The sequence below is a fragment of the Adiantum capillus-veneris genome, chromosome 19 (assembly GCF_014529385.1).
Source record: "Adiantum capillus-veneris isolate H3 chromosome 19, ASM1452938v2, whole genome shotgun sequence".
In the NCBI taxonomy this organism is placed as follows: domain Eukaryota; kingdom Viridiplantae; phylum Streptophyta; class Polypodiopsida; order Polypodiales; family Pteridaceae; genus Adiantum; species Adiantum capillus-veneris.
The window spans coordinates 26,079,591-26,106,841 of NC_140949.1; the positions used below are offsets into that span (position 1 = coordinate 26,079,591).

The 27,251-nt window shown below is 42.3% G+C and overlaps 1 protein-coding gene across 1 annotated transcript in view; it reads left to right on the forward strand.

The window, feature by feature from the left end:
* The first annotated feature begins 11,107 nt into the window (after window positions 1–11,107).
* The window catches only part of LOC147433734 (oxysterol-binding protein-related protein 1A-like), a 55,087-nt gene continuing 38,943 nt past the window's right edge, over window positions 11,108–27,251 (forward strand). The window contains exons 1-5 of the mRNA XM_086490363.1: window positions 11,108–12,195; window positions 12,424–12,783; window positions 12,886–12,967; window positions 13,051–13,484; window positions 13,574–13,729. Coding sequence (XP_086346489.1) covers window positions 11,539–12,195; window positions 12,424–12,783; window positions 12,886–12,967; window positions 13,051–13,484; window positions 13,574–13,729 — 1,689 coding nt within the window. The 5' untranslated portion in view covers window positions 11,108–11,538. The remainder of the gene's footprint in view (window positions 12,196–12,423; window positions 12,784–12,885; window positions 12,968–13,050; window positions 13,485–13,573; window positions 13,730–27,251) is intronic.

The following is a 27,251-nucleotide window of genomic DNA, read 5'->3' on the forward strand; positions in this document are numbered from 1 at the left end:
GGGACTCCATTCATCCTACAAACGGATCACCAAAGCCTCAAGTACTTCATGACACAAACCAAGCTCTCCGACAAACGAATGAGGTGGGAAATTTCTCTTTTATTATTTAATTTTCATATTGCTCACATATCCTGATTTCAAAGATATGATTTTAGTCATTGCATTAGGGAAGAAAGAGGAACCATTCACCTTACAAAATGTTACCTTCTCTATGGCAATAGGCTATGTGTTACTAACTCACTCCACGAGAAAGTAATGTATGAATCCCATGCACCTCCTTATGTAGGGCATAGAGGGATTCAACCTACTCTTCGAGGAGTAGAGACGTACTTTTATTGGCCTACCATTAAAATAGACATACAAGAGTATGTTTCAAAATGTGTGGTATGCCAAAAGATGAAGTATGATACAGGGAAGCAACATGGATTGCTTCAGCCATTGCCCATTACTAATTCACCATGGGAGAGCATATCCATGGATTTTATCTTTGGATTGCCCAAATCTATCCATGGGAATACAAAAATATGGACAATAGTCGATAGGTTTAGCAAACAAGCATACTTTATACCTGTCAAAAAGACTATGAAGACACATCAAATGGCAACCCTATTCATAGCCAAGATTTTCAAATACCATGGCTTGCCAACATCCATAGTGTCGGACAGAGATCCTAGAATGACCGATAATTTTTGGAAGGGTCTCTTTTAGAATTTAGGTACAATGTTAAATTTATCTTCGGCCTTATCTTCGGCCTATCACCCACAAACGGATCGCCAAAGTGAGATAGCTAACCTTACGATTCTAGATCTACTAAAAGCCTATGTTACGAAAGTAGATCAACGCTCACAATGGGAGAAGTACTTACCCCTTGTAGAGTATGCGTTCATTAACAATGTACATATTTCTATAGAAAAGGCACCTTTCAAGGTCATAGAGGGAAGATCTAAAAGTCCCTTGCTACTTAAGGTCTATGGGAAGATCTTCACCTGCTGATGAGTATAGCCGAGATCTACAAGAATCTTTTCAAAAGATTAAAGAGGTTATGTCCATCTCACAATAAAGGCAAAAAGCTGCTGCTAACAAGCACAGAAGAGCCTTAGCTTCTAAGAGAAATGATTGGGTCTTGCTAAAATTCCCCAAGGCTCGTCTAAGGTAAACTACGGGCAAGAATCCTATGGGCCACCAAAAGTATTATGCTAAGTTAGCAAAAAGATGCTACAGTCCTTTTCAAATTCTTAAGCCAATCACTGAGATGGTGTATCAATCAAAGTTTCCCAATCATTGGCCCATACACAATGATTATCATGTGAGCCTACTCAAGCCTTACAAAGGAGAGCCACCAAAGAAGCAATAATTGAAGACCCTCCAAAGTTCAAGGATCAAGAAGAGGTGCTCCAACCCGAATCCATCCTTCGACATGAAGACAAGGTGCTAAGACATGGTAAGATTATCCGATGATATCTTATTAAATTCAAATATTATCATTTTCAAGAGTGTTAGATGTATGTAATGAACACAACTGAAGGATAATATGAACCTTGTCAATGCTTACAATGCTTCAGTAGAGTAAGAAAATGTAAACACATTTTAAATAAACAATATTTTTGTCTTATAAGACTCTCTCTTTTACTTTTATTGTGCCTAGATTTAAGAAGTATGCATGCTTGGGATCATGTTTGTGGTGACGACGTCTCCCAAACACCAAGTAGAATTTGTCAGAGTACTTTGGAAGTATGATATGGACTAAAGAGCATACATGCTTGTGGAAACTGAGTCTCTCAAGCACCAAATGGATTAGTCATCCATTTTGGAATGATTCCGTAGGGTAGAAAGGGATCCTTTACCCGCTAGGAAACCATGGACTAATGACTAAGCTTTATCTTCTCTACCTCATAATCGAGAATGACTATGATTTCAAGAGAGAGGTAATGTCATAAAATCTAATATCTACCTATCCCATATGACTTTCTCATACTGAACTGATCATATAATATGGTAAGATAAAAGGGAACAGGAGTTAGGATATGGATATGTGCTGCTAGATCTATTCTCAGTAGGGGACCAAGAGGAGAGATAAGCTTATCTCAATAAGGGTCCAAATGGAGAGAGGTCTACCAAAGAGCAATGTACACTTAATGGAGCTTTAAAAGACCTTAGGTCGAGCTTTATTAAAGCCTTCAAAGGTTAGTGTTAAAATTCCTTAGCTCTAGGACCATTAGGTAAGACTATGGCCAACATTAGGTGCTTGAGCCAAAAGTCAACACAACTCCAACAAAGGAGGGAGCGAACCCTACATCTAGGAGGATTAGAGAGAACACACACACTCACTCCAAGAGAGCCTTCCTCATGGGGCATAAATGACACATGTCATCCCCCTAGTCAAGTTGCTCCCAATTAAGCTTGAATCCTATTGGATGGCCTATGGAAAGAACCAATGGGAATTAAGCTTACACATTACGGAAAAGCCCATAAAAATGACCAATAAGAATTACAACTCCCTTTATTCCTATTGGATAGTTGATCAAGGGGTCCAATGAGAATTGAGCAAACCATGTGCAAGCTTAACTCCTATTGGCCAGTTGACCTAGAGATCCAATAAGAATTTAGCTTTAATTAATTAGTAAATTAAGCTCTCTCTCAAAGGGGGAAAGAAAGACACTTGTCTAAATGCTACACCCCTTGCTTGATATGATCTAGGTCTTCCATTGGCTAGCCCCAGGCTTGAGCCACTGAGCTTCAAGCTAGTGTATTCAAGCTAGGTCGACTCTCTCTCTCTCTCTCTCTCTCTCTCTCTCTCTCTCTCTCTCTCTCTCTCTCTCTCATACACTTGGAGCTCACGAGCCCCACTCTCACACATTGTGTGCAACGCAAATCAAGTCTCCATCTCAAGGGGGACCAATGGAGAAGCCTACAGCAACAACTCTTGACCATGAATGCAAATCCAAGCTCCAAGCATGCTCATCTTCCTCTCCATCTTCATTATTATGCTAGGTTATGCTCTAAGAGTGATGATATGTGAGGAAAACACTTTTTTCTCGTATGCTACATCTTCTTCCTCTTCACTTCCCTCACTCCTTTCCAGCTCTCTCCACCTTTGAAGGTGGTTGAGGTATTGGGATTGAGGCTGGGGACGAGTTCTTGTCTATTGCAAGTAAGTTAATTGTTGTTTTGGACATAATTTTGGTACATGAAGCTTTCAATCTTCATGGCATCAAAAAGGCCTTAAGTAACACAAAGATTGTATTGTACCAAATCTCTCTTTATGGGAGAACATATAATACAAAATCGTTTTGGAGGGGGACTGACTCCAAATAAATCCGGTTCTGAATTGTTGTCAATCTCTCTATCTCTCTCTCTTTTACAAGTATTGTTCATGCCAAGCTAACTAGGTGTAGTGTTTGTATTGCTATCTTCAATCAAGCACTTTCTCTATCTTCATCAGCAATTCTCTTAATGAAATGCTCACTATTGTCACTTTAATTTCGGTACAATCAATTTTATTAGCCTAATTTAGTTACATCCCCCTCCCTCTCTCTCTCTCTCTCTCTCTCTCTCTCTATATATATATATATATATATATATATATATATATATGTATTCCTATCACATAAATTCATCCTCTATCTACAAGCACACACACAAACATATGATTATCCCCCCTCTCTCTCTATATCACTATCCCTCTCATGCACACACCACATACAAGCAAAATCCCCATCTCTCCACACATTTACAAACAGTAAAACTCTGTGTGTGTGTGTGTGTGTGTGTGTGTGTGTGTGTATCACCATTGGCTTTGGCACCTCATTTGTGTGCAAATGAAAGTCCGCGGGACTAACACTAACGATGATATTCAGATAACGTAGGATCAACCAACATATCTAACAATATAACGAGAGCGAGGTCCACCATACATCCAACATTGAGTCCACAGTGTATGCTAGCAAGCAAGTGCCTTCCATCAGCACTAGAGAAAGTAGTTCTAGAGACCCATTGCACATCAATGCAAAAAATGTGTGACAAGTCGTATCAACCAACTATGGCACGATTCATCATTGCAGAGAGCCTTTTTGAAAAGGAGCCCATATCTTTTGATCGTGACGAGTCACATATAGTTGGGACGTGCAACTCTCTTATGACTTGGATGTGCAATTGGAGGCCATCATAAAATTGAGCCACATGGTGAAGAAGATGTTCGTAATTTGGGATGGTAACCACAGTCTCTATGCCTGTCATGAGTGAACCAAGCAGGAATAAGTGCCTAAGGCATTCATACCTAAAATTGAGTGCACATGCGTCAAGTTTGAAAAGAATGAGAAGCGGAGTTTCTAATTGTGTTGCACACTATCAATACTTAGGTGTTTTTATTTATTGATTTGATATTAATAAGAGGTGTTTCTGCATTTATTCTAATGATTAAGGACTTTTGCATGTGCATAGAGTGACCTCCATGCACGTACTGAATACCCCTAGGCACAATATTTTCATGACGTAGAAGGTGGCTTGGCCGATGCACGTTCACTTATTCCAAAATTCGTTGATGCTGCGAGTGGACTAAAAAGGCATTGAAGCATAAAGATGCCAAAAAATCCAAGTGGCTTAATCTTCCAATGGCTCTATTGTCACAATTTGTTTTCAAGCTAAGTGAATGACAAGAAAAAGTAGGTGAAGATAGATCATCTTTTTTGTTTGAAAAGAACTTTGAGCTCAAGAACACTATAATGTTTTGCTCATGCATTGGTAGTTGCAGTTTGACTTGGCATACAATGCAAAGGTTAGTTCATTGCCAAAGAAAGACTCGTTTGAAAAATTGGCCTCAGTTGACTACACCAAAAATTCTGACAATGCACTAAGGATACTGATGCCCACTTTGTAAACGAGGTTACAAGTTTGTACAAATTGCCAACCCTAACAATGGTAAAGGGTTTTTTCACAAAGCAATTTCTTCCATAGGCTGGAATGAAAAGCGAAACAAGTTCACCCTACCAAAGCTTGCAGAGGTCATGTGACCACGTATATTCAACAACGAGTAAGTTTTCACAACTCATTACATTGTGTGCATTATACAACATTTATTTGTCTAATAGTTGAAATATTGAAATGCAGGAAGTGTCAATTGCTTGATATTCCGTCTGAAGGTGAGGAAGCGCTTAAGGATGCTAGAATCCCCCTAGTAGACAAGAATTTAGTATTATGGCTCTAATACCATAGATATTGGTGGAAGCTACAAGAGTTTACTCTTGAACTCACTAAGAAGCTTAAGAGCTCATCTCTTGAGGTGGAAAAAGCACATAGATAAGCTATAGAGAAATCAAGGATTATTTTAGCATCCACCTTGCAAGCCTATCGCACATGCCACTTTGAGAAGACCTTCAACGAGTGGAAAAGTCAAATGCATGCCACCAATGAACCACACGAACAACCCCACATGGCATGCACATCACACCATCTTTTTTATAGGGAAATTGCAAATGAAATGCTATTATCGTAATGTGAACTTTTTCTACTTCTTTCTCAAGTTGATTTGTAAACCATATAGATGGTGGAAAAAGTGCACAAAGAACTAGTTGCTCCACCCAAAACATCCATCTGATGCATGGATTGAGTCGTAGAGGGAGGAGGCCAAACTTTATCCAAAGGATTGGATCAAAAAGCTTCAAAATAAAGCTTTGTGGAGGAGTTGTCCATTACCCCGATGGACAACTACCAACAAAAGATGCCATCAAGTATAATGGTTAATAACTACACTTAGAGACAGTTGGCTTTATTATCTTGAGTCAATTTTCTCACTACACAAAAATAAATCTTTGCAATGACCACCCCCAGCCCCAAAAAAAGCAACGGAGTGAAGATAACCAAGAAGGTGAACCATCTAGTGAAAAGTGAAAAAAGAAGGTGAGACAAAAATGAGATAGGGAGAGCGATGAGAATTCAGTGGTGGGCCGTGGAGAAGGCAACAAAGAGAGTATCCACCACATTACATGCTCACATGCAGACACTGATCATGATGGTGGAGAAGAGTCTTAGGATGAGGAGGGTGGTATCCATATGACGTCGCATACAGAGAGATCTCAATCGCATGGATCACAGTTAGAGCACGATGCCCATTGCCAATCTAAGCACGATGATCAACACGTTTGTAGTCCACTCTCAAACGATAACATTGAGGAGATGTTTGGGTTAGGTAAATGTTTTTTTTTTTTGGAACACAGAATTTGACTTTTTGCACGAATTAGCAAATTTGATTGACAAACACTTACATGGTTGTTTTGATGTAGATGATACACACAAGGAGATTGATCCACCACTCCTTGAATTGTGTTGCAATATCAACTACATGAGATTAGAGTTGTAGGAGAGGAGGTCTAGAAGCAGGTATATTTCACCTCTGAATTTGAGTAACATAAACACATCGCAATTGCATTAGAATTTATACGTTTACCACACTCTATAGACAAATGAGTGCTATTCAATGATTTTTGGGCTCCTTGACTTCCAATGTGGACAAATGGATCCTACTGCTTGCATTGGGGGAGTGCGGTTGGTATGGTCATATTTTCCAACTCATTGTGCAATCTCACCACTAAATTTGGTAGTCATTAGATGGAAAATTTTCTCTAGGGATCACTAGAGTTGGCATTCACTTTAGCAACAGAGTATCTTCTACTACGTAGCATTGTGGTTGTTCAACAGAGCATCTCGACATTGCAAATGTAGATGCGGATCAATGTGGACTTAAGCTTTGTCGCACCACATGCTTAGAATTGCCACATCCTTATTTTTTGATGCACGATGATGGACATGAGCAAGTATTTTAATTTATGTTTGTGCTTTGAGTTGCTATTGTGTATGTTATGTGTGTGTGCGCGCAAATATTTCATTGATTTTTGTAGATGTCCCTTCTCACCATGGGCGTTTTTACTTGATCCAATAGTGATAGCTATGTGCACCCTCACTACCGTCGAGAAGCTAGGAACATCGCTACCAACGTTGAGGGTTTTGAAGTAGAGAAGAATATACTCAGGGAGTCAAAACCTTTTGTTGGGACACAACCATACAACATAGACAATGTAGGAAATCCGATTCATTACATAGCCAAGTGTAGCGAGATTTTTGCAAGGCATTTTTGGCTAACACAACCATTCGCTTAAAGATATAAAAAACGTTAGATTATCTTTATGCTATATTGTGACATGTGTTACGTGGATCAATATACAGGTGGATGCTTGGCACTTTCACTCAAGAGGGAGATGCAGTGTTTGATTATTTTGTTGGGGCAAGCACTATGGCAGGGCATGTAAAACTCTCAACCAACATTGCATTAGCATAGAGATGGAAGAGGGGTGCTTCCAAAACTACATTGCTCCCATCATGCACGACCCTACTTTGGGGCAGCCATTTCATATCAGTGAGGCTTCCTAATCCGCATCAATGCAATCACCATTGGATTCTACACCTATATGTCCATCCACCTGTGTTGTCTACTAGTGCTCCTGTCATGATTCCCACACACTCAACATCCACCCGTGTTTCCTACTAGCACCCCTACCATGAGTCCCCCACACTCCACATCCACCCGTGTTTCCTACTAGCACACATGCTAAGATTCCCCCACACTCCACATTCACCATGCCACTCGATGTTCCAATGGATCCTACACTTGCATCTCAACACCATTCCTACCACGAGTCCCGCCCATCCACCCATGTTTCCTACTAACAATCCTGCCATGAGTCCCACACACTCCACATCTACATGTGTTTCCTACTAGCACTCCTGCCATGAGTTCCACACACTCCATATCCACCATGCCACCCAATGTTTCATTGGATCCTTCACTTGCATCTCAACACCACATGGGTGGACGTCCCTTCTCGACTCCAACAATGGGTGTTTTCTCCCTTCCTTCTTTGCATGGATACGGAGGTTTTGTCCCATATCAATGACCATATGGCATTTCATTATAGATGTTTCCACCGTTCCCTAACCCCTATCCACCTCCCTGTTGAGGCCGTTGTAAACCTGTTTTTGAATGCAATGAAAGTTTTCTTTTGCTCATCACTTTGTCTTCCTTCATGGTCAACTATGGATGTCTTTGTGGAGAGAGAGAGAGAGAGAGAGAGAGAGAGAGAGAGAGAGAGAGAGAGAGAGAGAGAGAGAGAGAGAGAGAGAGAGAGAGAGAGAGAGAGGGAGTACGCCATTGTAAACATGATTTTGAATGTAATGTAAGTTTCTCTTGCTCATCACTTCTCTTTTCATGGTCAACTATGGATGTCTTTTGGGGGAGAGAGAGAGAGAGAGAGAGAGAGAGAGAGAGAGAGAGAGAGAGAGAGAGAGAGAGAGAGAGAGAGAGAGAGAGAGAGTACTACGCTCTCTATCGAGGCAAAACTCTATACCTAGCACTGGATGATGTATGAATATGTTTTTTCACAATCACTGTATATTGAGAGAGAGAGAGAGAGAGAGCAAAAGAGGAATGGCATAAGAGAGTAAGAGGGTATCTTAATTTTGTTAATTTCTCACAATCATTGTAGAGAGAGAGAGAGAGGGCGGGGATAAGAAAAGAGAAAAAAGTGAGCGGATCCTCGGCTCTCAAGGATTGAGCGAGAGCGAACCTTTTTTAAAATTTGCTCACCTGATTCCAAAAAAGGCTTGTCGAAAAAATGCTTGCCAAAAATTACGCCCGTTGTACTCCAATTATGACGTGTGCCATGCTAAAGTGTAAAGTGAAACATATCACATACCCAACAATGTGTAAGACTGGAAAGCCAAGGCCATTAGTCACATCCCCTTTGTGGAGCGAGGGTTGGATTTCATAGCCTCGACTTCTACAATGGTAAAGAAGGAAGGCATACATTAAACAGAATCATGACATGATATCTTTTCCATGTTTGGTTGCTCATATAGATTCTTGCAATGTCCATAAGAGTCAAGTCATCGAAATTCTCAACATGCTTACCCTAACATTTCTCCAAACTTTACTACATGCTTGTGCTTTCTGAGAGAGAGAGAGAGAGAGAGAGAGAGAGAGAGAGAGAGAGAGAGAGAGAGAGAGAGAGAGAGAGAGAGACCCCTTTAATGCAACACAAGAGTTCTTTATGGTAAAAAGCTCCCTAAGATCAAAGTTTTTTAATTTTCCAATTCTTTATCTATTCATGTATTTTTGGTTTTTTCAAGATTGTGGAGACCTGACGGGTTATGTCTAAGTTTTGGTGTTGTTTCCAAGATGTTTAGAAAGGAGAGACAACCACGTGTGTGTGTGTGTGTGTGTGTGTGTGTGTGTGAAATATTGGCAATGTAGTGTCAGGAGACATAGGGATCTAAGATGTGGTGGGGTAGAGATGGTTGTGTGGGTATGGGCTTGAGTGCAGGTGGAAGACTCTCTCTCTCTCTCTCTCTCTCTCTCTCTCTCTCTCTCTCTGTGAAAGAAAGGTAGTGAAGAACGTTAGGAGACATAGGGATCCAAGATGTGGTGGGTTGGACATGGCTGCGTGGGTATGTGCCTCGGATGGTAGATGGAGTAGTGACGATGCATTGCAAACCAAAGCACGACAAATGGGACCGGCAAGGGGTTGCCCACAGGTCATCGTGCACAAGGTCTGAGATTGAGGGTAGATCGAGACAGATAGAGGAAGAAGGGGAGAGGGCCGCACTCTGTGGCCTCCAAGTGGGGAGGAAAACCAACTAGGCATTTGGAGGGGAGGTGGAAGAGGAATCTAGAATGTGGTGGGACTAAGATGGTTGCATGGGTACAAGCCTGAGCACGGGCGGTTGACACATGATGCATTGTAGACCAGGACAAAACACCAAATGGGGTCATCAACAAGGCTATTGACAGGTCGTCATGCCCCTTTCTTGAGATCCAAGGCAATAGAAGAATATTTAATGATTGAGTTGGATAGAGGAATAGGGGAGAGGGGGAGAGAGCCGCACCGTGTAGCTTGCAAGCCCACTTGCAAAGCAGGGACAAAAACCAACTAGGCATTTTGGGGGGGAGGGGGAAGAGGAATCGAGCGTGCTAACGAATTTATTTTAGCCTTACAAGTAGGTGACACCGTTTTGGAAAACATCTTTAAGTGGAATCAAGAGAGATTCCAATCAAAGGTAAAGGTACAAACAAAAGTCTCCTTGGAATTGAAGTCTTCATGAGGGAAAGCATGCATGCACACACGCTCTCCTTCTCCCCGTCTCTCGCTCTCTTCCCAAGGCAGCCCATTAACCCCACAAACCACCTTGCCATCATTTTGCAGATGCACGATATGTAGGGCTAAATTTTCTCTCATCTTTCTGATAACTCTCTCTCTCTCTCTCTCTCTCTCTCTCTCTGGCCAACCCCAAGCAGCAAGACTTTATGATTGAGGCCTGTTCACGACACTATTGTGTTGACGTCTTCCTTGTCGAGTCGCAAGCTAGAAGTGAAAGGTGTTCGGGTGGGTAATTGCCCTTATTGCGAGGAGGGCCAAGCCTCTTCTTGCGCCCTCCTCAACACCCTTGTTGTCATTGACATGCAAAGCGTGCTCTGTTATTACCTTAGAACATGTTGGAGAATCTTTGAAGATATTATGATGTTTTTTGGCATGTAGAGCCAGTAGGAATGTTAAAAAGAAGTATGGGTTGCAACAATTGTAAATGGACTATTAACAGAGGTGTTAGAAAAAGAAGGCCAATATGACCCAATAGGTTTTACATGAAGAACTACTACACCTAAAGCAAGTTGAAGAGCATTGCAATAGGGGCTTAAGTATTGTATACAATCAATTTTGGATCCCAGCCCACTCTCTGCTCCCCTCCCCTCGATGAAGGTAAAGTCCATTTTGGATACAAGCCCCACCCTTGTCTTCCCTCCCTATCCCTCCTCACGTTTTTTTTTTTTGGAGAATTACCTACAACTTTGAAATTACAACACACACACCCAACCCCCACAGGTGAGACCCAGGCCCAGGAGCGGCTGACTCTTCAAAGATGGAGAGTTGTTAAGAAGAATCCATCAACAAAAAACAGACACTTTGTATACAAAGTTGCCACGTCAGCTAGAGTGGCACCGTGGCATGCTTACTTGGTAGATGTCCTACGTGGCATACATTAAACACGAGCATGTGGGCGCTGCTGAGAAGCTTTCTGTGAGTCGCTTGACTCCCTCCTCTCTTTAATTCGCCTCCGGTCAAGAAAACCATCGCCATGAGAGCTCGCCTCTTGGGTTCGTGCCGAAGGAGCGAGCAGGACGGAAAGCGGCTTCCTCCTTAATTGTACCGAGCGTATTCACTGCTTGATGTAACCCTAGCTTCATACTCAACAGCCCCAATAACTACCAGATCTTGAGGTGTGGAACGCACGATTTCGCAGGCTTTGATCTGCGCATTGTGTCCTTGTCCTCCAAAGCTCGAACTTCAGCTTTTAACAGGCTCCGAAATTGACATTCTTCTTGCCAATGATTTCAAACCAGATCGTGATTGTTCGATCTTTCCAGAGCTCGTCTCTATCAACATGACGTGGTTAGGCTTTGCACAAACCCTATCTCATTTCTTCCTTTTCGTTTGAATGCATCCTCTCTGCTGCATTGCTCCTGTTTCATTCGAGGGTGAGGGCTCCAGCATCCCCTCGCCTTCCCCAGCAGCGTCATTACCCTCACAATCTGTTACAGAGGGCAGCAGGATACTCATGGCTGTCGAATCGGATGGTGCTGCTAAGAATGGAAGGAGCTCTACGTCCAGTAGAAACCTACCTCCTGTCCCCCCTTCGTCTAATCATCGCAAGCAATCTTTCACTGCTCTTCAAGAACTAGGGCTAGAACAAATACTTCGCAGATCTCCTAGTCATTCATCTAACGGTAAGCACAAGAGTAGCTCGGCATCTGAGGCATCCTTCCGGACAACCCATGATTTTCACGATACTAAAGAGAATTTAATGGCTGCTAAAGATTCCAGAGTTACCTGCACAGTTGGGTCTAATGTGGCAGGCATTTTGCACAAATGGGTCAATTTTGGGAAAGGTTGGAGACCCAGATGGTTTGTTTTGCAAGATGGAGTGCTTTCCTATTACAAGGTGCATGGACCTGATAAGATCACTGTAAACCGAGAAGGGCAGAAGGGCTTTCGTGTTGTTGGTGTTGAATCCAACAGATTTTTAAAAAAGCGTAGAAATATAAATGCTGATGACTCGTTGGAGAGAAAAACCTCTGGAGAGCTACATTTAAAGGTGACTTTTTACCAAAATCTTATCTTGTTTAGAGCCTTTTGTCGTGTGCTTTTGCTTACAATTTTCAGCCGTTAGAACTTGTGCATTTCTCACAAGTTTTTGGAAAGAAATAATGTTCTATTTTCAGCACATTTAAAACTTGTCACTACCTTCAAATTGGTAAAGATCCTTTTAACTATGCGTTTTCATGTCTTGTAACTCTGTAAGGCCACATTGACATCTCTCCAGGTCTCTTCTATCCGCAAAAGCAATTCAGATGACAAGAAGTTTTACATTTTTACTGGTACAAAAACTTTACATTTGCGAGCAGAGACAAGAGATGATCGAGCAGTTTGGCTTGATTCTCTCCAGGCTGCGAAGGATATGTTTCCAAAAATTCCAATTACACATGGGCTTACCTTACCATTTGAAGAGATTACCATATCTACGAGTAAGCTGAAAGAGCGGCTTTTGCAAGAAGGCTTAGAGTCTCATGTAGTTGCAGACTGTGAGAAGATAATGATGGCAGAATTTATGGAGCTTCAGGACCAGTTGAAGGCACTGCAGCAGAATCATGTTAGTTTGATTGACAGGTTGAGATTACTTGAGGTAGACGTGCTACCTTTGGCCCTTTCATGAATTTCTAGTTTTACATTGAAAAGTTACCTCCCGATAAGAGGGTTTTGTCATCATCTTTTCTTATCTATGTAGGCAGAGAAGGTAGAGTTGGAGACGACAGTTGTTGATCAGCAGGGTGATAACTTAAGAGGTCACGGAGAAGGAAAAGACTATGGCAAGTCATTTTTTTACTGACCTGTTTTGTGTGAAGCTTTGTGTGCTCTTCATGGGCTCATAATCCTCTTTTAGTGTTTGCAGAGGCAAGTGCAAGTGAGACAGATGAGGACATTGTAAAACCTGATGGTGCAGATGCTGAGACAGATGAAGATGATGACGTGTATTTTGATACGAAAGAGGTTCTTGCTTATCGTAAGCATAGTTTTACAGATTCGCTTGGCAGTGCATCTGATTCAGATGACATGTCTCCAAAGGCTGTGAGCGGTGGAGACCCTACAATGGAACTTGTTGGGTTTAACTATCCTCACGTGAAGAGAAGGAAAATGCTTCCTGAGCCAAAGGAGAAGGAGAGAGGAGTTAGTTTGTGGTCGTTGATCAAAGACAACATTGGCAAGGACCTAACAAGAGTTTGCCTTCCAGTGTACTTTAATGAACCGATCTCCTCATTGCAGAAATGTTTTGAAGATCTAGAGTATTCCTATCTTCTGGATCGTGCTTATGAGTGGGGAAGGCGGGTAAATATCGTTTTGGTGGTGCAAGGTTACTAGATTGGTTTGTCAGAATATAGTTGGCAAGAAAGATAACATTCTGTTTGTGAATGCAGGGTAATTCTCTCATGAGACTCCTGCACGTTGCAGCGTTTGCAGTATCTGGTTATTCATCTACAGAAGACCGCAATTGCAAACCTTTTAATCCTCTTTTGGGTGAGACATATGAGGCAGACTTTCCTGATAAAGGTGTACGGTTCTTCTCAGAAAAGGTTTGTCTAAACTACATTCTCTTGTGTGTTTAAGTATGGCTAGATGTATTGCTTCTATAAGAAAAATTGATCGCTTCTATGAGAAAAAATTCTATGTTGAAAGGCAAGCCAAAACCCTAAAATTCTACCTTTCTAATTTCACCAAAAATTTGAAATCCAAAGTATCACATGAAAGCAAATTCTATGCGAATTTTTTTAAGCCAAGGACTTGGGAGACGGGTGGGGCACATTGGACATGCTGCCTTGACCCCATCCCCATGGCATTGTCTTCGTCACAAAATGCTGTATTACTTTGTGGATTATCTGGAAGACTAGATGTGCATGTTCTTGATTATTTGGATGCGTGCTTTGGTTGCATTTCTTGTGAGAACCTCTCTACCTAAGACAGTGATGTGTCAAAAAGCCATGTGATAGAACTTTTGAAGGCCATGTGTGGAAAGACGAGTTGATTATCGTAGTTGGTTTATCTGTGATGTCACCTACTGTGTGTGCAAAGATACCTAGCTCAAGGCTATAAATTGAGCTTGTATACACTCAATAATCCAATCAAATGCAATCACACACACTATGAATGCTCTTCAAGGCCCTTTCGGGTCCAGCGGACCTTGCCTGTGTGGTAAGCTGCTTTTAAAGGCCCTTTCGGATCTGTGCTTGTGGAACCTCTTTCCCGTGGTCTGCCGCCTCAGGTTAGACTCCAAGGGCCTCTTATCCCGATTTCTCAAGGCAAACTCTTAAGCCCCCACGACCTCCGGCCTACCAAGGGATTGCTCCGTTATAGCCTTGGGACACTCCAAGCAAGAAACCAATAACAGCACATCAACAAAAACTGCAAAATCATTGAACTTGACGAGAGAGAGAGAGAGAGAGAGAGAGAGAGAGAGAGAGAGAGAGAGAGAGAGAGAGCATGGCGGAGTTCCGAGCCAAGATGCACTAGCTACAAAGATTGGCGTCCCTTTTGGTATTTCTTTATTATTATGCTCGCAAAGTACAACTCTCGAGGATCCAACTCTCTCTGAGACTCTTAATCCAAATGCTCTAGAAGAGTGATCCGAAGGACACTTTTAAACTTACAAGGATGCCCAGAAGCAGAGCCCCAAAAGCATTGGTTCTAAAAGCACACACCCCAAAAAGCATCTGCTAACAAAAGCTCACACAAATAGCTGCCTAGAACAGCCAGCGCATGTTGGAATTAGGGTTGCAGGGATGCGCACACAGCTTGGAGAAGATGAAGAAGCTCAAGGTACACAATAGAGTGTATTGCTTAGTGCACAATAGAAAAATAAGTTAGCCCTAGAATGATGGGGGTATATACAATGCACGGGAAAAAGCCTCCTAGTGAGGGAAAAAACGTCCCGGCGGTCGTAAGTGTGTTCACATGTCTCTACCACATATATGGTAACAAATCCCCCTTGGAGGCCGGGAGTGATGCAGTGAACAAGATCTGGCACATAGTGCATAGGGAAGTGCCATGATGAATCCATAAAGAGAAGCAAGCCCAAAGCTTTGCAGAAAGCTTCTCACTTCTCACGAGGCAATGTCTTTGTGAATAGATTTGCAAGTTTCGCGTGTCAACATATCAACCAAGCTGATTTCTCTTGCTGAGTCTCTCTCTGACATAGTGATAATGCACCTCAATGTGCTTTGTGTGAGCCTGAAAAACTGGATTCCTCACAACTGCCAATGTGCTCTATCTGTCGGGTGTAGATGATGTTGGCAGTGTCATGTCCGACACCCAAATCAGCCATAAGGCATTTGAGCCATTCACACTCAACTGTAGATGTGAAGACTGCTTTGTACTCGGCTTCACAACTGGAAGTTGCCACAGTAGGTTGCTTCTTGCTCAACCATGATATGCATGACCTGCCAAGCATGAAACAAAAACCACTTGTGGACACTGTCTCGAGGACGTGGCAACTGCTAACCTTAGTTGTTGGTTTCTTTCCGATGATTTTTGTTTAATTTTTGGGACCCTCTTGTTGAAGTTGCAAATGGCCGGACATTGTATGGCCAGTGTGAAATGGTAGTTTCATCCGCAAACGAGAAGTTGGTCGGCACTGGAATTCTAGTAGTATTAAGATGTCCAGGCTCAGTTCAAAGTCATCTAGGTCCCCTCGCCGCACTTATAAGTTGGTGGATACTAGGAAATTAACTCCATAGAGGCATAGTGACAAGGTGGGGTCACCTAGAGAAAATCACTCGAGAACTGGGCTACGTTACATTTTTGGACGTGGTCCCAGTGGTGAAAGATGGTCAGATGACCAGTGAGAGTCCAATGGAAGCATCTCCTAAAATTTAGGAAATTGCTATTTTGGGCCATGAAATCTGTTCGCGTCATTAGCTCCGGAATGACAAGAGGAACATTTCATTACTCTGCCACTAAGTCAACTGAGCAACCGGTTGAAATATTTTTAGACCAAAAGGTCCGAAGCGGGGAATTAATGCACGAGTGCCACTTGGCACGTTTTTTGGGCATTTTCCAACTTAAGAGAGAGAGAAGCGTTAAAATAAAACATGGGCTGCATTTTTCAGCCGTATGGTGGATTGTCACAGGTTAAGAGCTACGTGTGCAAGCTTTCCCTCTCATGTACAGTGTAGTGCAAGAAGCGATGTCTTGCACACTCTACATTGCTCTCTCTCTCTCTCTCTCCTACGTGTAGTAGCGTGATGCCCCACAAGGCTCTTCATTTGACCTATGTACAATTGTGTGATTTTATGCTTTTGTGCCGAGGCAAGAGCCTCTTTGAACAGGAACAGGAGTAGCTAACTGCTACTCCAAAGGCAGGCACCGGTGAGGGTGATAACCTCACCTTACAGGTGTATTTTTGGTGTTGGTTATGCGTTGTTTTTGGACTATTTTGCAGTCGTATGGATGCCAAAATCATTGGGAACAGTGCCCCATTGCTAGAGGACAGTTTTGGGATTGTTTAGGGCCGAAAATAAGGTAAAAACCAGTAAATACAGCTAGCTGTGATTGCTGTTTTTTGGGTGAAAACAGAGGGTTTATGTCTTTGGAAGTGAGTTCCAAGAGGGGATTTGTTCAGGGCGAGTTTTGGGACCGTTATGTTGCCGAAATTTTACCAGAACAGGTTTGATCTAGTTGGATACAGGTGAAGATCCCCAGGACTCTAGTTTTGTAACTTTACCCTCTAAAGGAATAGAAAGGGACACCATTTTTGGGGCCTACAGGTTGTCGGCTTTGCTCGGAGCATTCTAGCTTCCGAGCTGTGTGTGTTTGAAGTATCAATTCCCGTTACAGGTTTTTATTTGCAAAGTTGCTGTGTGTCCTAGAGTTTATAGTAAAGTTTCGGGTGAAAGCCTAAGTCTATCGCCCTACGGGCCGGTTTAAGACACTCGCGTATCATAACAACTAGTCCAACTTGAGTCTGAAAAAGCATGCAAATTTAGTGGCAATGATTCCTCCTTGGGATAAAACAACCCAAGATGTAAAGGGCTACTCAAGTAGCGGAAGATTCTCTTAACAGCTTGCCGATGCTTAGACCTTGGGCTATGCATAAATCTGCCAACTTGTGAGACTACAAACTGAATATCTGGCTTCATATTGCATACATAAACAAGGCATCCAACAATAGTTGACATCGGCAAGATTATCAGCATCATGAAGACTCAATTTAAAACCTGTTTCCATTGGTGTAGCAATAGGTTTGCAGTCCTCAAGTCAAAACTTACATAGTAATGTCTCTATGTAGCTTGCTTGACACAAGGCAATACCCCCATCACACTGCTTAAACTGTATGCCTAAGTAAGGATGCAAAAGCCCAAGTCTTTCATCTTGAAAGTAGCATTCAAATAAGCCTTGAATTCAGCAATGTGTGTTTCATTCGGATCAATAATCAACAAATCATCTACATATAGAATGACAATGAGAAATATATCATCCTCACGCTTGACATACAAAGTGCTTTCTGTTGGACATTTACGAAAGCCTCGTTTAACCAAATGAGTGTCAGCTTTCTCATACCAAGCATGAGGAGATTGCTTCAACCCATACAAAGCTTTGTTACATTTACACACTTTATCTTCTTGTCCTTTCTTGACAAACCGCAAGGGTACGTTACATAAACTTCCTCAAATGTATCACCATTCAAGAAAGCAGTAGCAATGAAATATATTACCATTCAAGAAAGCAGTAACAATGAAATATATCACCATTCAAGAAAGCAGTAACAATACATTCTATCCAAAATGAGCTGTCAATGTACATAGAAAACGAATAGTAGTCATACGACAAGTGGGAGCAAAAGTCTCTTCATAATCAATGCCTTTTGACTGTGCATAACCTTTTGAAACAAGTCTAGCCTTGTAGCGAACAATCTCACCATCCTGCTTACGTTTCAACTTGTAAACCTAATTCATACCAATGCCGTTTTTGCCCGGAGATAAATCACATAAAATCCATGTGTCATTTTCTATAAGTGCATCATATTCTACCATGCAATTTTCTAAATTCTGTGCTTCATCGAGGTTCATTCTCATCACATAAACTAGAAATAGCCAAAGCATAACTATTTGACGCATAAGATGCATGGCGAGAACCTGAACGAGTACGACTAGACATAGGTGCATCCAATTTACTATCACTCAAAGCATGCACCAACCAACCATTTTGGCATACCTCTCATTCTCAACCCTTTACACATCAGGTACGTCATGTACATCTGCATCAGTAATAGGTTGATCCGTAACAGTTTCAAAAACCCCCATAGGCTGTATATTTGCCTCATTGGAATGCACTTTCCTTCAAGGCTTATCTTGGATTCATCTAGGTATATGTTATAAATGTTATGTGAGCTTATATTACTGTCTTTGGCACATGATAACAAAGGTTGAACAAAACCTTCCACAAAAACATCTCCTCGTGAAACCAAGATACGTTTTGTTTGTGGATAGTATAACCTGTAATCTTTGCTTTTAGTACTATAACCAACAACAATGCATTTAAGAGCCTTATCATCCAATTTTTTCCACCGTGTTTGTGGTACCAAAACGTAAGCTAAACAACTAAAAACGTGCATGTGATCAATAAATGGTTTTTTATTATGCCAACTTCATAAGGAGTCATAGACTGCAAGGCTTTGGCAGGGCACCTGTTAAGTACATAGGTAGCACACATAATAGCCTCAAGCCAAAACAAATGTGGCAAAGCTTGACTCTTGACTATACATTTGTTAGAGTTCATCTTCCTGTCCGATGGTAGCTCCGGTATCTCCCGGGAGGAGATTAGGAGTGAGGGCTGTTTTGTGGCTGTGCCCGGCCGTACTTTAGATAGACGTACCTGTTCTCGGCGGTGCACTTCACTGTGATGCCCACCTAGTAGGCTGGCATGAGACACGACCCCCGTTCCTAGGGTTTCTCGGGGTTAGAATCTCGAGTCTTCTGCAGTTATGCTACTAAATGTGTATCCCAAGTCACTTTTTGTGAGCTTACATATTTATTAGCCTTTTTAGCCATTTTGTGGGGTCGTGGGGTTTCCAAGCTGAGTAGGGCAATGCCCTTTATAGCCCCCCCCCCCTCCTTCTCTTGTATCATTTGGCATGTTGTTCGATGCAGATCATGTAACAAACTTGGGCACCCCAAGTCTAGAATCTGTCGCGACACGAGAGAGATTCACTTGAAATACTTCACAACTTTAAAGTCACATGTCAATTTGGTGGACACGACCCGTCGTAGTTCCGTGCCCAGAGAGATTGGACCCAAAGACTGGCACCCCTTTCGGTATTTCTTTTATATGTGAGGCCCTTAGGACTCTTTTATTCTTACAAGGGATGCCAAAAGCAGAGCCCCAAAATCAGTTAAACTCAAAAGCAAAGGTTCCAAAAGCTTCAACCTTAAAAGCAAAGCTCCAAAAGCAACTAGTTCTTAAAAACTGGCAAAAAGCTGCCAACGCAAATTACGGAATTCCGTACAGCTGTCATGTTAGCATGTCAGCGCGAATTGCGAGCGTTTGTACAGCTGCCACGTCATCGGCTAGTCAGCATAATTTTCGGCTTGCCACTTCAGCAGTCAGCGCGCATGTGTGTGTGTTTGTTCGGGGGGCTGCCATGTCACCGGGTTGTGACATACCTCCCTCTTGAAAGAATTGTAATCGCCCTCGATTACGCTTGCAAAACGGACAGAGGTCATAAACTGTCTTAGTAGACACTGACTGTTAGTACCGACGCACTAGACATGACACATCTAGCACTTGTACAAAGACGAAAGTCACATCACTGCACATGACATCACATGACAATCAATCACAGAAACATTCATTCCAAATCTCAGACCATGATTGCTAGCAACGTATTTAGTAACCTCATTGATATCGGGTTAACTAATCGCATATTGCGATTATGTCTATAAAGATTTTTTGACTTAAGCACTGTCGTGTGCAAGTAGTCATTCGTCTCAAGCACTGTCGTGTGCGAGAATCTGTCGCCTCAAGCACTGTCATGTGCGAGAATCATTTCCGGGGATTCCAATTTATCACTAAGTTCATACTGAACAGAGTGGTCTAGCCATTGATTCGTTATCAAGTTCATTCGGGAGCTGTCGCTGCTCCATCTCATTCTTAATTTTGCTCTTTTTCCAGAATTAACGGATTCTTTCATAAAACATTAGTTTTATTCAAAATTTAAAATCATCTTTTAAAAAGTCTTGTTTCATAAATTCATAAAGCAAAATAATGCCAATTCAAAAATCTGTTTTGGAACGAGTATCGCCTGGTCATGCTGTTCTTTTAATCTGGCAGTCATCCTGATTCTTGTGCCCTTTTGGGGCACCGTGTAGCGATATGTCCTTGTTCTCCACATTCAAAACACTTTCCTGCGAAATATTCATCTCTTTGGTCTTCTGTGAGAGAAGGTCGTCTATCTCTTGGTTGATTGTTTCTGTTATGACTTGTTGAAGGTTCATTGTGAGGATTCTAGGTACTAATCCTTTATTAAGTACTTAAACTCATGATTAAGACTTAAGAAACTTGAACTGTACTCGAGACAAGACTTAGAAGACTCTGTGTTTGATTTATTGAACTGTTTAAAACTGAGTACAATTGGCTGCTTATATAGGAGACGAAGAGACATAAATGAAAAGACATGTCTCTTGGTGAAGAGACATGACTTTAGACGTAAAGACACATCCTTTCGGCGAAGAGCTGCAACAATTGGGCGACCAGTCGCACCCGTAAAGCGAAGGGGTGTGACCAGTCGTTGAAGGAATGTGGCTTTTGGCGAAGAGACATGTCTCTTGGGCGAAGGGGTGTGACCATCCAAGCGCAGGGGTCCTCCTTGGCATGGCACTTCGCGTATCTGCATCAATGAGTAAGTATTGCATTGTAGTTAAGTCACAAACATGACATTCTTTCCCATTTAAAATGAGAGCCCGTGTCAAAGAAATGACTTCTGATGTTGATAAAACTCTCGAAAATCTTCAATCTTTGAGTTATCGGAAACCTTTGTCTTGAACCTTTGCTTCTTGCGAAACCTTTTTGCTTTGACTGCTAAGTCCCATATCATTGCATTGTTCAAAGACTTTTTAGAGGAATCTGGCATAATGAGGTTAACTGCAACAAGAGGTTGATCTTCAAAATTCTTCACGTGATGTAAGATTTCTCGTTCAAAATCTTCCAATAACTTCGAAATATTTGGGGAAGAGGAAATCTTCTCAAGGTACTCTTCAGATGGGATAATTTCAACTTTAGTAATCACTGGAGAGGATTTTGGCTTGAGACTGTAATCATCTTCCAATAACGAATCCCAAAATTCTTCAGAATCATCTTCAGAAACTGTCATTTCATGACTTGCAATTGGCATATCATTATCCAGCAAAGAATTAAAGAAAGCAAGTCGTCTTCAGACTCGGAATTTGCAACTATCTTCTTATCTTTGTCTTCATCAATTGAGTCAGGAGAAGTTAATGAATTCAAAAATTCATCAATAATAATATCTGCATCTGCATCGGAAATTATATTCTCTTCATAATCCACTGTATCATGTCGCTTGACTGGTATACGTGAGGCTTGAATCGCTCTTTCTGCATGAGAAAGCCCGTGTAAAGTCAATTCATGTCCATCTTTGAACAAATTGATAGTATGTCCTCGAAAGCTAATTGCTGGATCATATTGGAATAACCAATGCTGACCAAGAATCATGTCGTAATAAGTTAAAGGCATGACTCCTAAATCCAGTTGATATGCATAAGTTTGAATCTCGAACCGCAACTGTCGAACTGTCTGATCACAAGTCAAAATTGATCCATCTGCTAATTCCACATCATATAAGTGAGATGTCTTTGGAGTTGGTAAACGAAGCTGTTGAACTATTTGAGTGTTGACGAAATTATTCGAGCATCCGCTCTCCACCAAAATATTGATGGAGCGACCATTGAGTGTTCCAAGAAGGCTCAAAACTTGCTTTGAGAGAGGCTCCAAAACTAAAGAATTGCACTGAGCATGCTTCATAAGAATACTCGTATCCTCTGAGACACGAATCGTATTGACCACAAATTTTCCTTTATCCTTAGCAGAATCTGGTTGGTTGTTCATCATTCGATGATGTTTCCGCGTTGGAATTTCTTTTCGAATTAGACGGATTTGGTCTCTTTGGACATTGATACCATTTGTGGTCACCACCGCAAATTGTACATAATCCTTCCTTCTTTGAAGTCGAAGATGCATTTGACTAAGAGCCTTGCTGAGTATTGGTATGCCGATCTTGAGAAAAATCACATCCTTTACCACGATCAAGTGGAGGAACATGTGAAGAAGATTTGCTTTCAGATTATCGATCTTGAGAATAGAACCTTGAAGTTGAATAAGGTTGCGTTGCTTGCTGTCTGAACTGAGACTGATGTTGCTGACTTTGGCTATAGCTGTCTCTGCGATCGCGCTGTGAAAAGCGAGCGCTGTTTGAAGATCTGTCACCAGGGAGAAAATTCCGTGTAGGGCGCTTATTATCGCCTAGACGCTCCACAGGCAATTGCAGCATTCAAGGTGGTATGGTTGTATTTGTGCACATCGTCCTTCAGGTTGGGTTCGAGTCCGTCGATAAAGTTGTGAAGTTTATCAGAGGGACTAAGGGTCTCTATCTCCAGAGTTAACCTTTGGAACTCTGTAATGTACGCGGCCAAGGAACCTGTCTGGCTGCTCAGGCGGCGAAGAGAGGACCGGGCATGAAAATCCGCATTGGCAGGTTCGAACGCCTTGCGAATAGCACGCCGGAATTTATTCCAAGAAGGTGTGTGTTTACCCGTCATTGCCACCAAAGAAATGCGGTGTCCTTGAGCAGAGAACTTGCAAGTGCAACTTTTTTACTCTCGACCAAGTTCGTGTTGGACAAGTAGACCTCCATTTTGAATAGCCATTGGTCCAGCATGCGCTTGTCGCGGCGACCATTGTATGGTTCGGGCAGTTTAACATCCAGCTTTTTCTTCTGTGCAGCATTAAAATTTTTATAAAGTGATTGAAGTTCATGATTGTCTACCTCTTCAGTTGGATCTGGTTCGGTTTGTTCGTCCACTGAAGCTTCGGAAGGTGTTGAAGATGCTGCATTAGTAGTTCGAGAAACAACAGGTCGACTTCGAGAAGTGTTTTCCGTGTGCATCTCATCCAAGCCAGTGTGAAGTGATGCGAGGCTTGTGGAAAGTGTGGCCATATGCTCCTTTATAATAGTAAGGGCATCGTCAGACTGACCACCTCCATCCTGAGAATTCGGCATGGTTACGCCTTAAAAGGAACTCGAACAGGTGCAAGTTCTAGGTCGGGAACAGGTTCTGGGACGGGTACTTCGTGAGCGGAAACTGCGTCTGGAATAAGTTGGCGCTCCGGAGTCGGGGAATTAGGAATAATTATCACTGCTGGCTTTGAGTACGGCGAATCTGGAATCACAATCACTTCGTGTATAGGGAAATTCTCCGGTAAGATTTCATCAGCAATCTCAGTTGTGTTCCGGAGATGCGGAATGGGCACTCAGGTATGGGCATCTTCCATGGCCGTGTACAGTACATAGGCAAGAGGGAGAGAAGAGGCCAACACTGAGTGAGGGGATAAGAGCAGCGTGCGGTAGTTTAAATTGCTGCCTTTTTTTTGGCACTTTTTTTGATGTATAATAAGGGTGTTCACATGGGGTTTATTATATGAGGCTGACCGGCCAATTTTTAAAAAAACCCTTTGGCTGATGACAATTGGGCCAGCCAAAGTGTTTTTGGAACTTATGATAAAGTTAAGTGCTAACGTAAGTTGCTGCCAGCGTAAAAAAATATCATCAGCGTAAGAAAGGAACCAGCGCTGGGTATTTTGCATTGAATTCAGCCCAGCAAGTTGATGTTTCAGCAGTAGGGTGACGTTTCAGCCAGTTAATTTCATCCAGCGATAAAGTGTTAAATGCAGCCAGTGTAAGGTTTCCAGTAGCGCAGCCAGGCCAGCGTTTCAGCGTGCCGCTTGGAGAGGTGACCCTTGGTGATGTACCACTTGGTGATGTGCTCTACTGCTAGGGAAAAGGTGTGGTGAAAATGCGCAACACTCCATGTACCGGTTGTATACACGAGCCTTCGGGTATACGCCGTGCACAATTGGGTACGCGATACACATACTCTAGGTACACCACACACTCGCACACACTGCTATCCCGTTCTGTTTATGCTTCTTTTATATGCGTAGAATTAAATCAGGTACCTCAGACCATCGGCGAAGAAGTTTTTTCCATACAACGCCGGGAAAGGGATAGAGTGTAGCGTCAAGGGTGAGAGGCTCACAATCGTAGGGTCCTCGGAAAATTTTTGCTTTGATACCACTGTGAGGATTCTAGGTACTAATCCTTTATTAAGTACTTAAACTCATGATTAAGACTTAAGAAACTTGAACTGTACTCGAGACAAGACTTAGAAGACTCTGTGTTTGATTGATTGATCTGTTTAAAACTGAGTACAATAGGCTCCTTATATAGGAGACGAAGAGACATAAATGAAAAGACATGTCTCCTGGTGAAGAGACATGACTTTAGACGTAAAGACACATCCTTTCGGCGAAGAGCTGCAACCATTGGGCGAAGAGTCGCACTCGTACACCGAAGGGGTGTGACCAGTCGTCGAAGGAGTGTGGCTTTTGGCGAAGAGGCATGTCTCTTGGGCGAAGGGGTGTGACCATCCAAGCGCAGGGGTCCTCCTTGGCATGGCACTTCGCGTATTTGCATCAATGAGTAAGTATTGTAATGTAGTTAAGTCACAAACGTGACATTCATCTGATGGGTAAGTCAATTTACCCGTATGTATTGCAAATCTCCGCTTCGCGTCTCATCAATAGTTGTATAGACTCAGACTTCCTTTCGAGACAGTAGTCTCGAATTTCTTTGGGAAGTCCACAACAAAATCGTTCAATCTGCTACTTAAAACTGATCTTCTTAAAGGATGAAACAGATAGAAAAATTTCCCAGAATCTTTCACGATAAGAATCCAAAGATTCTGTCTTGACCATTCGAACATGGTTCCAGTTAGTAATCATGTCTCATTCGTATTCTTGTGTGAGCCATGAAGAAATAAAGAGTTTCTTAAATTTCAACCACTTTGTCGGGGCTTGTTTCCTTAATAACAGCGTGGACCACTATGTCCGTGCATTCCCTTATCTTCTGGGAGCAGATTTTACGATCAAGATAGACCATCAGAGCCTTCGATATTCTCTCTCTGAACGCAAGTTGTCTGAGAAACAGATGAGGTAGGCCAATTTTCTCTCCAAGCTACAGATTGGTACCGAACTCTTTTCCTACTCTATTAAGGATGATTACCTTTATTTCCATCAAACTCTTTGTGTGGCGCGTCCACTTAGAACAAAGGTAATGGATGAAGCACATGCTTCTCCTTACGCAGGCCATAGAGGCATAATGTCTACGACACAAGTCCTAGAAATATATTTTTATTGGCCAACACTACAAACTGACATAGATAAATATGTCAGAGAACGTGTACCATGCCAAAAAGCTAAGTATGATCGCCATAAGATGTCACGAGGACTTGGCAACTGCTAACCTTAGTTGTTGGTTTCTTTCCAATGATTTTTGTTTAATTTTTGAGACCCTCTTTTTGAAGTTGCAAATGGTCGGACATTGTATGGCCAATGTGAACGGTAGTTTCATCCGCAGACGAAAAGTTGGTCGGCACTGGAACTCGTAAAGTAAAAGGATGTCTAGGCTCAGTTCAAGATCATGTAGGTATCCCCGTCGCACTTAGCAAGTTGGTGGATACTAGGAAGTGAACTCAATAAAGGCATAAAGTCAAGGTGGGACTACCAACAGAAAGTATCCAACAGTTGGGCCACATTGTACTTTTGGATGCGGTCCCAATGAGGATAGATGGTCAGATGACCAATGGGAGCCCAACGGAAGCATCTCCTAAAATTTAGGGAACTGCTATTTTGGGCCGTGAAAGGTGTTCGCGTCATTACCTTCGGAATGACAAGGGGAACATTTTATTACTCTGCTGCAAAGTCAATTGATGCACTAGTTGAGAGATTTTTAAGCAGGAAGCCCAATGCGGGGAAATTGCATGTATGAGTGCCAAGTGGCACTTTTTGGTCAATTTACCAAGTTTGGGAGAACAGAACCCGTAACTGACTTTTTGGAGCAGTTTTGGAGGTTGATAACTGTGATTTTCAGCCATTTCTCTCCATTTTTGAGCTTCCCATGACTTTACCTAAGTCTAAGGAGCTCATTTTCAGCATTGGAAGGCATTAGATGCGTGTTTACAGGGCTGTTTTGCTGCGTTTTTAGCGATACGCAAGTTTTGGCAGCCATGGAAATCTTCCCCTTTTTGCATCTATTTGTTTACAGATGCATTACAGGTCAAGGGCAATAGAGGGGGCGCTCGATTTATGCTTGGGGGATACTTCATTGAGAACCTGTCATCACAGGTTAAGAGCTATGGAGTGCTTTCTTTCCCTCTCATGTACAGTGTGGTGCTAGGAGTGATGCCCTGCACACTACACACTGCTCTCTCTCCCCACTACGTGCAATTATGTGATGCCCCACAAGAGGGCTCTTCATTTGACTGATGTATAGTTGTGTGGGTTCATGCTTTTGTGCTGAGGCAAGAGCCTCCTTGAGCAGGAACAGGTGTAGCTAACTGCTACTCCAAAGCAGGCACCGGTGAGGGTCATAACCTCACCGTACAGGTGCAAATTCAGCGCTATGTATGCGCAGAAAATTGACTGTTTTTCAGCCATACGGACGCCAGAACCATTGGGAATAGTACCCCACTGGTGGCAAAGGACAATTAGGGGACTGTTTGGGGCTGAAAACAGGGCAAAAACCAGTAAATACAGCGTGCTGAATTTACTGTTTTTGGGCAGGAATCAGAGGGTTTATGCCAGTGGAAGTGAGTTCCAACAGGGGAATTGGTTTCGCGCAAGTTTTGGGGTTGTTATGCTATCGAAATTTGGCCAAATCAAGTGGTATCTAGTTGGATATAGACAAAGGATTCCCAGTTTGTAAATTTACCCTCTCAAAGTATAAAGAAATACCGAAAGGGGCGCCAATTTTGG